Consider the following 14,848-nt stretch of genomic DNA (forward strand, 5'->3'; position numbering starts at 1 on the left):
GATTGCTTAAACACTGTCCCGGAAGAAGCTCAAAAGGCCTTAATTGAAGACGAATGGTGACGTCACGAAGGCCCAGCCAGACATGCAGATAGAAGATGAGACGACCCAGATGACACAGAGACGAAACACCATATTGTAAACTTAGGAGAGACGATGTTGAAATATAAAGAAACTTAAGCTGTAAAGCAGGATGGAGATATTCAACCCGCTAACGCCTGTACATATGCTTGGAACCGCAAGAAAACAGTGCAGCTTGATATGCTAAGTAGAAGAATAGAGCGGCAAGCACCATTATACACAATCTACATCAAAACAAAGCATGTTATATAAGTGCAAGTCCACTTTACACAGAGCAGAATTAACTCAAGTTACGAGAGTTCAAACAGGACAGGATTCGTATTCCAGCTAAAATGAGAAGAGATGGCGGAATCGCAACTCAGCTGAAGCAACGTGAGCCAGGAAGAGCCAAGGTCAGACCAAGAGAAGAAGCGAACAGTAGCTTCGCGGAATCGAAACTTAAGAACAAAACAGCCTATCTCAGGAAGGCCGAGATAAGGAGGCCCAGGCAGGTGGCAAGCTGAACAAGAATTAAATGCGCAAATAGAAGGAAAACTAGGCAGATTCACGGTGTGAGCAGCACGTGACCATCCGAGCAAGAGGAGGCACGGTTTCACACCTACGCCTGGCTGTCGCCCGGACAGAGATAACAATGTTTTCTGACAAGAAGATACAGTTTTGAGGCCGACCACAGCCAACTAATTGACAGATAGCCAATAATGTAATGATTTATGGAAGGGAGGCCGGGTGAATCTTGGGGCATCCTGCACCTGGCTGACCATTGTGCGTGCTGCTAAGTAAAGTGGACTCCGTTACCATATACAGATATAGCACCTATATTAAAGTTACATTTTCCAACCAATAGAATTGCATGTTAACATTTGAGTATTACACGTCAATGATGATGAGTTTCGGGTATAAATGTTACTGTTTGTATGAAATTCGTGGGAGTTGAAGCGAGACGGGCTATCGCATCACTGTTGATTTCCATGTTTCCCTGTTTTATGTACTTGTCATTAAACGGACTCCCCTTTGCCAAACCATTGAGTTGTCCTTATTGATTGGTGTTAGAGTAAGAAAACCTGCACCCCCATCCATCTCAAGGTGCAGCTATCTCATCTTAAAGTACTGCAGAGCAAATCCCGACTCTATGGGCCGGCCGGGGGTCTCTCCAGTACAAGCAACAACCAACTAAGAAGTGGCCTTTTAAAAGTATTATAAAGTATACCTGGGTGTGTTGGTTTATTGTGGCAAGTATTTAACAGTGACTTGTGTAAATATAATAAATCTATATTTTAATATAAATGTACATGTATTTCTTTGGTGTGCATTACTAGCCAAGTTCAGTGTACTTAACTACAGCTCACATCTTCCTCTTAAGATAAGCCTGACTGCTCTGACACTCTACCAAGGTCTCTGAGTATTACAGACTGATACTACTATTTGGGGATCTACAAACCATTGGGATAGCTTACTAAAGTATTACCTCCAAAATGCGACTTTAGGAAAACTCCCCTGACAGGCAGACTCGCAATGTTGCGTTGTATCCACTTAGTTCACTCTCCTGCCAAGTGCACACATCTATCAGTTGTTTCAGGGTCCCAGACTCTCTCCTTCAGGGTACCGGACGGTCTTGCTTTTGAGTGCGGGCCCCAGACTCGCACAGTTGCGTTGTATTCGTTTGGTTCACTCTCTTTCCAAGCATACAAATGTCTCTCATTTTCTTCCGAGTCCCAGACCCTCCCTTTCCTTTCCTTTGGGTCCCAGACCCTCTTTCTCTTGGGTTCAAATCCCAGACTTGCACTTTCTGTAGTCTCCTGCCAAGTATGCAACGGTCTCTCCTTGGTTACAGAGTCCCAGACCCTCTCTCCCCAGTTCCTGAGCTCACACTGATGCTTCCCTGAACCTCAGAGCTCCTGGGCAATCCACGTACCTGGCTGCCTTCTTCACGGTACCGATGGTTCCAAGGCAGCTGTACTCTTTCCTGGAGGCTCACGGAACATTCAGGCATCCAGTGTAGTCTGCAGCATCCCTGCCAACAGGTTGCGCATTCCGTGTTCCACATGCTTCGCCTTGCGTCCGGGTAAGTCTCTCACTATTTCTCTGTGTGACGGCTGTCCCCGGTTCCCGTCTCTGCAGCGTGTTCGTTCCAGCTTGAGCTTGGCTCTCTCTGGAACTCTTGCATCGAGGTGATGTTTTTGTTTGAACCAATCGCTGAGCTCAGAAAACTAGACTGCTCGCTCAGCTTCACGCGAGTAATCCTTGTACTCCTGGCCATCTTTTTCATCACAGGATACACTTAAAAGCTACATACACAGTACTTTGGTCGGTCTGGTCTTTTAATGTTCTCATGCATGGTAGTTTGCCTGCATGCATAATGCTTGGTATTATTTTGTCCCAGTGTTGTCAAGTAAGTTAGTTTGGCTAACTTCATAGCAATACATATTAGCCCTATCCAGGGAGGGGCAAGAGAATTTGGAAGGGGCGTTGGATATGGTGAAACAGGGAGATACTGCATTCTCTGGTGATGACTGTCCCCAATCCCATAGGGGGGATTCCCTCCCCATGTGTTCCTCCCTTGGTGCACCACCCCCAGGGGGAATATTGTACTGTGGGTGCATCGACCTGGCCCCATGTGAAAGGTCTCCCCCTTGGGGAGAAGGGACGACATCCTCAGATTCCTCACGCATTTTTACTTACCTTTGAATTGCTTACTGACATTCTCTAAATGTATTACAAAAATGATTTACTCTAAATATTGCATTAGTTCGAATATTATTTATTAGGTGTTATAGTACTTACATTTCCGAAGAATCACCTTTACCTTTGTGTATATAAAATAAACCATTATTTTTATAAAACGTTTAGTATATTAGTTTTTCTTTGGCTTATACCTCCCTACAGCCCTTTCTCCATTCCTGCTCAGCCATTGCTACCAACAAAACCTGTGGTTTAGGCCTATACTAAGAAATGGAGCCCTGTGTCCCAAGTGAGAGTCTTCCCAAGTCATCCCTAAGGTGGACTTTTTTAAAACACCCTAACAACCCTATAAAAAATCCAGCTACTGACCAGGCCAAGGTCAGCCATGACAAATGTGGCCTTGTAGCCTAAAATCTTAAACTCATGCAATACTTCAAGAAGACATTCCATGCATCTCATAGATCATAAGGTTTGTCCTTCTCGGATTGAGAGTATAGTTTTAACATACCAGGACTGAAAAGGACGATTGCTTTCAGATAGGCGTATTCATAGCCATCGAGCGAGAGCTTGACCATGCTGTTGCAGAATTCTTGCAATTTGAAGATGTGTTCCATCACCAGCTTCACTCGTTCTGCCGAAGACTTATCTGCAATGGAAAGGAAAATTCAAAATGTACCACGCTTGGTATTTGTTCCCCCCACAAACTTCGATGACAAAACAAATGATTCTAGCCATCAGTTTCTCATCAGTTTGTGAAATACTGATCTACTTGTATGTTTACATGCAATCAGAACAAAATCAGTTGGTTAATGCATAGAACGTCAGAATATTTAAAGCACAGTTGCATTCTGTTTTGTGCCTATTAACTCTTTTGGTTACCTATAGCCCCCATTGTAGCCCAATCCAGAACTCACACCTGCTCCTTCAAGCCAATCTTTCTTCCCTTCCCTTTCTCCTCACCTACCTAAACCTCTCTCCTGGGCTGCACCATTCCTTCCTGTCTTCACTTGCTTAGGACTTCGGCCCTACTACATGCACTTAGACATCACTCCATTCCTCCTTGTACTCTTCGCTCCTCATCTTGTACCTTACAGCCACAATTCTGTCTAACCTCTCCATCACACTGCTCTACCAAACTCCCTATGCACCATCACCCCTCAAGCCTGATGCTCCAGCTCCCAAAGGGTGCCCCAACCTCATCTATTCCCCCACATTTACACCGTAACACCTGCTCCTCTATCCAAATATCCCATTACACTTTCGATTGGCATCTGGAAGGCACAATTCTTCTGCATTTAGTCTTGCTACATCACTGACTACTTTGACTCTTATTCCCCTCAACATTCACGTATTGCTATCGCAGAAACCTGAATAGCCCCTTAATGACACTCCATCAACAGCGGATCTTCACACTAACAATGCTTGCTGCCTTCTTCAACTCCCCCTGACCTTTTGGCAAGGGTGGTGGAGTGGGATTCCTTATGAATGAAACCCACACCATTGCCCCTCTAACAATACCTCTTCCTTTTTAAACATGGCACTATTAAACTCCTCCATTCTCTCACTCTTCAGGCACTCTTGACCCCTTTGTTCTCAACTCCTTCCCTTACTTGAAGCTTCTCCTTGAGTCACTTCCTACCAACATCTGCAGTGTCATGCTGGGGGATTGAAACCGTACCAAGCTTTCTGCAGCCACCTGCCTTAAGCCCAACCCCTCCACGGCCAGTCTACACACTCTAGAGGGAACGCTCGAGCTTGTCTTCCACTCTTAGTTCTCCTCCTGTGAACGATCCATTGACCCATCTCCCTCTGATCACTCAATTTTTCATTTTAAGTTCTTGTTCTCTCCACTCACCCTCACCCCTCTTCAATGACCAAGACGAAAATCAAGGAGGAGTCTCTTGCCGATTACCTTGATGTGAAGACCCCCTCAACCCCTCCCTGCCTCCCTGTCATCCCGTGCATTTTCTGCCGACTATGCTTTAATGACTCTGTCCAGCAATATCCTGAATGGTTTATAGTGATAATACCGAAATACAAAATCTCGGAAAAAAAAAATCTCGAGTTCAAAATCTCGAAAAAAAAAATCTCGAAATTTTTTTTTAATACGTTTTTATCTCGAAATGGGGGGGGTTCCCCCCAACCCCCCTTTTTCGATTTTTTTTTATTTTAACCCTTTTTTTTTACTTACCTGACCCCAAAAACACATAACTAAATAAATAAATAATTCAAGATTTGTTTTTCGAGATTTTGGATTCGATATTTTTGCAGTTCGAGATTTTGTTTTCGGTTTTTTGACTGACCACCATCCTGAATGCAGGTTTACACCTTCCTGTGCCCGTCCTATGCTCTTGATTACCTCAGAGATTCATACCCTCAAAACAAACATGTGTTATAACTCATGACTCTGCCCCAAATCATGGAACCCCACCTCACTTCTAATAAACAAAAATTCCTTTGCCGCATTCAAATCTGCACATGACTTTGCCAAATCCTCCTACTTCACAAACCTATTCTCCTCCCTTCGTAATCATCCCTGCAAGCTATGCCCACACCTCCCAAACCAACACCACTGCCTACTCCCTTTCTGCTAATGGCTTTGCTCACTACTTTTCCTCTAAAATCCATGCCACTGTTCATCCCTCCTCCCCACCTTCCTTATGTCCACCGTTCCTACCGAATAAGCACCCATCCTTTGCACCACAAACTCATCTTGAGCTCCTATCGATCGCTTTGCACTTCAAACTGGTCCAAGACTTTGTCTCTATCACCTGTCCTTATCACGCTCAGTTAATTAACTCCACCCCCTCCCCGCCACTGGTGTTTCCCCCTTCAGATCTGCAACTGTCCTCGCCCTACTGAATAAACAATCTACTGACCCAAAATGTCCCGGGAAACTAACACCCTGTTCCCCCTCTTTCCCATCATTCACAGCTACTCGAACAGGTGATCTTCAACAGGATCACCAAGTGCATTAAGGATGACCTTAGGGATCCACTTCAATCTGGCTTCCGCAGTAAACCTGCTAGTCATATTGCAGTCATGCATGTCTCCAATGTTCTCTTTATTCTATGACAAGACAGGAGGCTCGCATTATGCTTATTCTTTCTTTAATTCTGCCATCTCAGCATTTTAACATATCAACTTAACTTAATTTAATATTTTTCTGATATAACATTAGAAAAAAAGGTAAACGTTAAGTTCAAGTTTAAAACATTTCCCAAATCTCCACACAGTGTTGGGAACCACGACTCCCATGATCCTCTGGCCCGCAGTAGTCCTGACCCCTCTGACTGTCCACCTATCATCGCCCAGCATGGGGTATAAGCAGCCTGAACCCAATGTCCTTTCCCCTTTCTTTTGGCTGCCATTTTCAGATAAGTGCAAAGTTTTGTATAATATGTTGAAATCGTAATATGGCATTGTCATTATGATATTTTTCACAGTGATTAATACTATAGGTCAGAGTGGCCGTTTCGTAGTAATAGCGTTATAATATTGGGTTTTAAAATTGTAAAAGCGCTCTGCGCGGCATCAGAGAATCAACTGAAACATTTCAGTCAGGCATGTCAGTCAAAGAAGCGCGCGCGTTTTGTCTCATATCTTGCTTTCCCCTTTCGATGTCGGAATGCGGCGTTAGATCGAGCACAGTGATTCAGAGCGGGGAGAGGCGGGGCAGAGCCGCAGCAAAGCCGCTCACATTAGGCAGCCGTCCCTTTTTGGACATCTGCTGCTTTCAACACAGTCTATCACTCTTCTCCCTCACCAGGATATTTTTTTTTTGTGCAAATCTGGCCTCACCTTGATTGCCTCCTCCCAGATAGGTCACTCTTAAAATCTCTGCTAACTCAAACATCTCACCTCACCTCATCTCATCTCACTTCTTGTCTGCGCCTTCAAGGATCCGTCCTTGGACCTCTGCTCTTCACTCTGCAAGTCTACTCTAGGAAGGCTTATCTTATTATTTGGCTTTCACAATCACCTTTTTGCTGATGTGTTCCCCTTTTTCCCTTTCACCCCAGCCATACTGTCTCACTGCATTAAGTCGCCGGATGGCTCAACGCTACCTCATGCAGAAGTCATCCTTCTCCATCCCTAACCTTCGCCTCTATCGCCTTCCTGGCTGATTTCCGTGCTCCCTTGTCCAAGGCCCGCAACTTTGGGGTCCTTTTTGATAGCAACCAAGTTTGTTGCTCATAGTATCATTCAGCGAATGTGTCTGACCACTCTACATAAATGCTATTGTCCAACCACATGCTCAGCAAAGTAGACTACTACTAGTGCCCAACCCTTGGAATTCCTCTCTATTCCGTCCTCCCTTTAGTCAAAGTCCTCAACTTTGCTACCCACACCCTATGCAACCTACCCAGGGCCCCCCCTCCCCCTGTCTATCTAACAGCACCATGCTGGTTGGCTCTCTATGCATAACCTATCCCTTTTAAAGTTCCTTCTACTAGTCTACAAAGCTAGGAATGGACTTGCTCCTCAGTACCTGGCTGAATGTGTCCTCGGTTAACTCATCATGTCATTACCTCCTCTCCATCCCATGCCCCCATACCTCCTCTCGCTTCTGCTCCATTGGAACCCGCTACCGATCACAACCAAAGTCAGCCAGACTGTGAATAGGTTCAAAGATCAGCGGAAACTTCACTTATTTGCCATAGAGGGAGCTGCCCTTGCCCTCTCCCCTTTCCTCCCCAATGTCACCCCCTCTTCTCCCCTTCCGCATAAATATATGTTCGAATCTTTATAAGAAACTCTTTAATTTTGTATTTTTTAAATTAATTTATATACAGGAGGAACTCTTGATCACAAAAGAACGTACAATAGATACGAAATCAGATTTGACGGGAAGTGGAGAGCTTCTTACAATGGGGTGAGTTTGAGGGACCTTCTGACCAGGTTGTGGAGGGGAGTAAATGGGACAGTCATCAGGTACAAAACATAAGTGGACATGCATAGATTAAGGACAACCAACATGCGAGGGAAACATGTTAGCTAGCAGGCAGATGAGAGGTAGGTTAAGAGGGTAACTGAGGCAAGGAGGTAGGCTTTTAGTTTTGTTTTGTAGAAATCCATGTGGATATTTTCTCAGATTTCTGAGAAAGAATTGCATGCAAGTGGAGCAAGAAGAGAGAGCGGAAACTAGAGAAAGCAAAGGGAGGGTGAGGAGCCACAAGGGTAGTCTAGGAGGCAGAGCAGAGATTACGAGAAGGCTTGTAGAGTTGGATAGAAGATAGATACTGTGGTGACAAACCATGGATAGATTTGTGAACCAGGAGAAGACTTTAAAATCTGTCTCTGTTTTGCATCATCAGCCACCAAGCCTGGTGATGGTGCGAGGAAGTAGGTGTGAAGTGGGGGAGTTCAAAGAGTCTTGATAACAAAACTATCTTGTCAAGAGGACAGAAAGCATAGTTGGTGTTAGTAGGTTTTTACTAAGTCACTGTCTGGGACAGGACTTAGGAAAACCCACCAATGATATGATGTGATGATTTATTTATATAGCGCCTATACACAATGGGTTTCAAAGCACTTCATCACAAAGGAGGGAACAAGGGAAAATACATAAAACATCCTTACAGGCCATGAACAACAAGAATGTAAAAATAACCATCATACTCGGCCTAGCAACATTTCAGATAGTGCCAAGACACAAATAGGAAGGAAATGGGAAACAGATAGGCGACTACCGTACTAGGACAGAGGTACGGGAGCAGTGACGGAAGCAACAAGAGAACCGTGTAACTTTGAGATGACGGTATACAGCAATCACCAGCACGAGTAACGGAAGCACTAAATACAGACTTGTCTCGAGTTTGTCCCGTCTTCATGGACGCGATATAGCAACGGTCCATACACATACACGGCCTCTAGGAAACGCTGCATGCAAATAATCGCTGGACACCTTAATCAGAGTATCGGTTTTAACATTACCGGACACGCTAAGGGGCAACAAGTTCTGTCCTGTTCAAAACCGATGACACACGATATGGTGCAGGATTGTGAAACCTAATTACAGTGGACCCACCATCGTTTTACAAGTTTAACGAATGCTTGAATTGTCGCCAGTCACTGGACGATTTGCCCTTAAGCGATAGACATCTATTTTAGAAGGTCCCATCTAATCAAGGACTGTTGTGTATCACACATGACCAAGGGATGTGAGGCCATCGAGACAAGAACGAGCACTAGCCCCCAGAAATACCCATTCATTAAGAGGTGATACGAAATTTCCCTGCTGTGGTGCACCAAACAGACTACAGATCATTTATAGGACCCTAGAATTTGGACTCCACATTTGTTTGATTTTTTTAAAATATTGATGCATAGGAACATTGTCTTGTTTCAAAATGTTGTGTTGATTATTGTTAAAATTTTGCGCAACATCAGAGGAATTGTAACTCGATATAAAACTCTCTTTGGTGTTAGTAGACTTGGTAGACGGCAGACTACCACTGATGAATTTCTGTTTACATTGTTTTCACACACATAAGCAGAAAGAAACATGTTGGGTATGTATGAGAGAATGAGTATGCCTGAATTGAAATTGGAATGAATGTGGTGTATGAATAAATTTATTTTTGTGGTATTTGCACAACACTGCTATAGAGAAATCCCACAAGTGGATTACTCTGGTTTCACACACAGCTATCTATTTCTTGGTGTTCACTCTGCTAGTTTACCCCGAAATCTTTACAGGTGCTATTCTACTGCACTTGCACTTTCTCCAGAGATTTGGTTGTTTCCTTTAAAATCTCTTTTTAAGTAATATTTGTTGACATTGAAAACACATTTTTAAGATTGTTGAATGAAAATTAATAAATGCTGCATATTTTTTGTAAAATGGTTTGGAGCATGATTTGTATATCTTGACTGGCGCTCTAGGCAACGCGACTCCTTCTGGAAAGAAAACAGATAAGCCCCTTAGCGCTATTATGTTTGTTGTTCAAAGCTTCGCCTAAATATTTTTGAGGATGCGCTGAGATTAGGGCCAATAATCCTCTTACCTCCCATACAGTGTTTTTAGACTACCGTACTAAGCCGGACGACATTTCAGGTAGAATCGGAAAATAACAAAAGGTGAGGGAGAGGGGAGCAGAAGGGCGGGGAAGAACAAACTAGCAGCTATCGTACTAGGCCTGATGACCTTCCAGGGAGACGAACAAAGTTACTATCATACTAGGTCCAGGGACCATTCAGATAGAGTAAGTGCATAGAAAAAAGAGGGGGGAGGAAAGGGAGAGAAGGGGGAAGGGAGAAGAGAAGAGAACAGAATAAAACATTGAAGCATCAGAGGGGATAGCGAAAACAGTAGCAGAGGTCAGTGAGGCACATAATGTTGCAAGGTAACAAAAAATGTAGGCAAGGAATTCACGAAGACAATGGGCACAGCATGATTCAGGGCCAACCTGAGTGGGAGATCCAGGGAAGGTCCAGCATGTGAGTTGAGGGGGTGAAGCCCCTAAGCCCCAAGAGTTAATGTGTCAAAAGGTCAATCCAAGCGTTGGCAAAAGTCCTTGATGGTAAATCCTTCGTGAATCAAGACAACTCAAGCAATGAAAAGGGGGGACCAGAAAGGGGGGAGGAGAGGCACACAGCAACGTCATGTGGGGGCCAGAGAGGGGGTGGGGACACACGCTCATCACAGTGGCAGGGGAGGGGGCACACATGCATTGCAGGGGCCAAGAAGGGGGTGGGGGCACACAATCACGGGGGGCAAGAAGGGGTAGGAGGAGACATACACGCATCACGGGGGGCCAGCGGGGGTGGGGGGCACACATCACGGGGGGCAAGAAGGGAGTGGGGGGGCATACACATTCAACAAGGGGGGCAAGAAGGGGGTTGGGGGCAGACGCATCACAGGTGGCAAGGGGGGAGGGCACACAGGCATCATGGGGGGCCAGGAGGCACTCACTCATCATGGGGGGCAAGTAGTGGGAGGGGAGCACACACTCATCACAGGGGCAAGGGGAGGTGAGGGGCACATACACATCACAGGGGGCACACTTCTCACGGGGGCAAGAGGGGGTGGCGGCACACATCACAGGAGGCCAGAGGGGGGTTGGGGGTGCACCCATCACAGGGGGCAAGAGGGGTGTGGGGGCGCACCCACATCACAGGGGGCAAGACGGGTGTGGGGGGCACACACTCATTACGGGGGAAAAAGGGGGCCACACATCATGGGGGACAAGAGAGGGTGGGGCGCACACACAATCAAGGGGGGGGCAGAGGGTGGTGGAGGCGTGCGCGCACACACACCACGGGGGGCCAGAAGGGGCTGGAGGCGCGCGCACACACACACACACTCATCATGGGGGCCAGAGGGGTGCAGCGTGGCGGCGTACAGGTGGCGGACAGGGGCCCGTTGCAGGCCTTGGGTGTCTCGGGCCGGCTCACACCTCCTGGTTGCTAGGATTGGTGGAAGAGCACCATCTAACCAATTGGGAGGGGGAGCCGGCTCAGCAGGCAATGGAGGGCCGAGATAGGAATCGTACAAAAATGTCGTCCTGGGAACTGCGATGGCCGAAAATGCAGACTTTTTTTTCTTCTTTTTAACCCCTCCCTTACACCATATATATATATATGTGGGGGGGGTTAAGTGTATAATATTAATATCGGGGGGCTGCAGGGGTTCTCCCTCTGCATATATATGTGGTGTAAAGTGTTAAAAAAAAAAAACCAAACCTTTTCGGCCGTCGCAGTGATGACATAGATCCCCGAGATATCACTGCAGGGCGGCCATCTTTGCAGGACCTCGAGACCCAGGGCAAACAAAGTGTGCAAGGTAGTAGCATCAGCACACAGGCCAAATCAGGGCAGACGCGTCTTGGATGTCAAATCATGAATTTAAATGCAAAAATAAAATATGCATTTCTTCCCATTCCAATTGAGCAGAGATGTGCACAGCAGAAACACCCCAGAGAAATGCTCACTGTGTGTGGGGGAGGAGGGGCAAGGGAGTCTCAGGTATCGGGATGAAAGGGTGTAGAGGGAGCTCCGGAGCAGGTCTTCAGGCAGGGTTACAGAAGTTAGTGAAATTACCATCACAGGGCCCTGTTGCAGGCCTTAGGTGTCTTGGGCCAGCTCCCGCCTCCCGGTTGCTGGGATTGGTGGAAGAGCATCAGCCAACCAATTGGGAGGGTGAGCCGGCTCAGCAGGCAATGGAGGGCTGGGATATCACTGCAGGGCGGCCATCTTTGCAGGGCCTCGAGGGTGTACCAAGGGTGAACGGGTTACACCCCTTAGGATCAGCCTGAACTACCCAAGGGAATGGTAGAGTGGCAAGCAGCTAGGCTTAGTCTAAGGAGGGAGGAGGGCTGTAGTTGAGTACAAAGACCTCAGAGCATACCTTGGTTCAAGAAATCACTTAAAACCTATATAAAAATAGACATTTATGATATACTCTAAAGCACACTTTTGCAATTATAAGTTCAGGTAAGTACTATAAATCAAACTTGTATCCAGCATAGGATCACTTGCAATAGTCTTTCACACCAAGATGCTCTTAGAGTAGTGTGTACAGTAGCAAATCACATAGTAAACCAACTTTCCTAACTCTGAATAACTTATTATAACTTTAACCCAATGCGGTCTTAATAGTCCAACCCCATCTAGTAGTAGTCAAAGTTCAGATGGGCCACCAGTGGTTGGAGGTTGGCCAGGAAAATGTCGGGAAGAGGCAAAACACAGTGTTCAGAGTAGAAAGGCACAAGTTTGATCCCCTAGAGTTGTAGGTAAGTAAATCGGTGGTTACAAGTAAGCTTAGGGAGGTTAGGATAACCCCCTGAATAGGTGGCCCAAGGACCAGTGTCCAAGAGCAGGCGGTTTTACTGCTAAGAGCACAAAGGGTTGTTCCTCCAATGTTACTCTATGAGGACCTGGGGGAAGCAGCATGCATGCTATCTGCTGGCCTCAGAGTCGAAGGATGACACAAGCAGACACCAGGTAGGTTACTGCAGGGTGAACAGTAATTTGAGTTGAAGAAGTGACTGCTGTTGGACAGTTCTAGCGGTGGGCAACAAAAGACCCCAGTCTCCTGTTCCTCGTTCTGGGTAACTTGGAGAAGGTGACTTTGGTGGATGTGGCAACATCACTCGTATAGGGGAATGTCTAGCTGCGGTTCTCCCAGGTGATGGCTCGTCAGTGCCTTCTGCAGGCTCAGTGGACAGTCTGTTGTCACGGCAGTTAAATATACTCAGTTTCTTGGTCCTCTCCTCCGGTGAGGGTCTCTGGAGCTGATAAGAGCTGGTGCAGACTTGGAAGGATGCCCTCGAAGTTGCACGCAAAACCGCATTTCTGGAGAAGTTGCAAAGCTATGCGGCACAGGACTCCAGGCATTGGAGGTTTGCAGGCCATGGGGGCCGTAGCTCATCTTGGGAGGGCACACATTCTAGATCATCTCGAGACGGATTAGGCCCAACAGTCTATGGGAGGAAGTAATCTTTTTCAGATGTTCCCTATCCCTTGGAGTGACAAGGTTCGGACAGCATCTGACTCAACAGGCTCTGGAGGTGATTGGAAGTGCCGTCAACGTCCTTCTCGATTCTCCACTTCAGGATTTCCTTGTTCCAGTGGTAGACTCTGGGATTTATACAGGAACACCGGCCAAGTCCACCAATCATGTCCCATGCACCATTCAAACTTGGAGGTGGCTGTCTAATGGGGACAGCCACCCTCCCAGTCTGAACTATTTCCAGCCAGGCATACTGCAGGACAAGGGCAGGGGAATGTCGGTTAACATCCCCCGCCCCCGCTTCCTGTCCTGCCAGGCACTTGGGAAATCTTTGCAGGCTTTCTTTGCAAAGCCTCGCCAATGACAAAGGGAGCTTGCACCCCCACCCAGAATGTTAGAGGAAGAGACCAGAAAGGACAAGCCATCTTGTTCAGGGCTTAAAATCAAGGCCACAATTTTTATGTTTGGGGTGCCTTGTGCTTTGTCAGAGCTGCGATGGTTGTGTAGAATGTACATTGCCACCAGCCTGAACAAATGGGCTTGTCAAAGTAACTAAATGTTAGCAGAGAGGCGAGAAAAGGGATACAATGTACCCACTCAGCACTCCACATAGGGTGGTGTGTGAAGAGAAATCTTAGGAAGGATAACAAATAACACCCCTCCCCACCCCCAGCCCCTGTAACTGTAAGAGTTAGTCATGGGAAGAAAATAAATAATGAAGGGGTGTTGGGACAGTTTTTTCTGAAGTCCAACTAAGGGCTTAATAAAACCATTCAACTGAGGCAGTACAAGACTCCACTCTTGTACCACCTGACTATAGGGTAAAGAAACACTGAAACACTATGTATTGTAAAAATAAATTGTTTATTTAAATATAAGTAGGCCCAGATACATTTTGGGGCAAATAGGTACTATCACATTATATATAATCACAACTATAAAAACACAGCACTATGCTTGAAGGTGCACAGACCAAAGCATAAAACCTTATTTGAAACACCCAACAGTAGTTCTAGAGAAGTCAGACCTTAGCAAACACATTTAGTATAGGTCACACCTATTCTTGGGGAGTAAAACCAAGGACTACTTTACGATTACTTTCAGTAATACAAGGGTAGTAGAACCTGTCAGTTATGCAGTGGCACTCAACAAGGAAATGACATAGTAAACACACTTGCAAATATACTTTTCTGAATAGTGGAACACTTATTCTAGGAACAGTAAACACTATAACTCTGATTCAGGATAATAGTTAATCTAGGGACTATGTTAGTTAGACTATGGGGTGTAATATTCAATTACAGTTGCATTTCAGGTCACAGACTAAGGGAAGCAATAACTAACTTATTTTAGGATAACACAGTTATACTCAAGTTTAGTAACACCTATATACTTTTGTAAGGAGCTACCAGAAACCTAAAAGGTAAGAATGACCTAGGCAGACTTATTCTGGACAGGCTAACAGCAAGTCAGGGGAAGCAAGACCCAATTGAGGACACTCATACAATTATCCTAACAGGAATAATAAAGTGAAACCAACAGCATTCATTTTGGGAAGAGGGGAACCCAATTCGCAGGTAAGTTAACCGTCTATCTAATTTCAATTAGAAGGGCGAGACAGTTTCTAAGGAAATT

General features: G+C 45.8%; 1 protein-coding gene across 2 annotated transcripts in view; it reads right to left on the reverse strand.

Moving 5' to 3' along the window:
* The window catches only part of NR2C1 (nuclear receptor subfamily 2 group C member 1), a 614,538-nt gene that overhangs the window by 90,887 nt on the left and 508,803 nt on the right, over positions 1-14,848 (reverse strand). For both annotated transcript variants that reach the window (XM_069629809.1, XM_069629810.1), the window contains exon 13: positions 3,266-3,403. In XM_069629809.1, coding sequence (XP_069485910.1) covers positions 3,266-3,403 — 138 coding nt within the window. The remainder of the gene's footprint in view (positions 1-3,265; positions 3,404-14,848) is intronic.

This window comes from Ambystoma mexicanum, chromosome 12 (genome assembly GCF_040938575.1).
Source record: "Ambystoma mexicanum isolate Mex_15411 chromosome 12, UKY_AmexF1_1, whole genome shotgun sequence".
NCBI lineage: Eukaryota > Metazoa > Chordata > Amphibia > Caudata > Ambystomatidae > Ambystoma > Ambystoma mexicanum.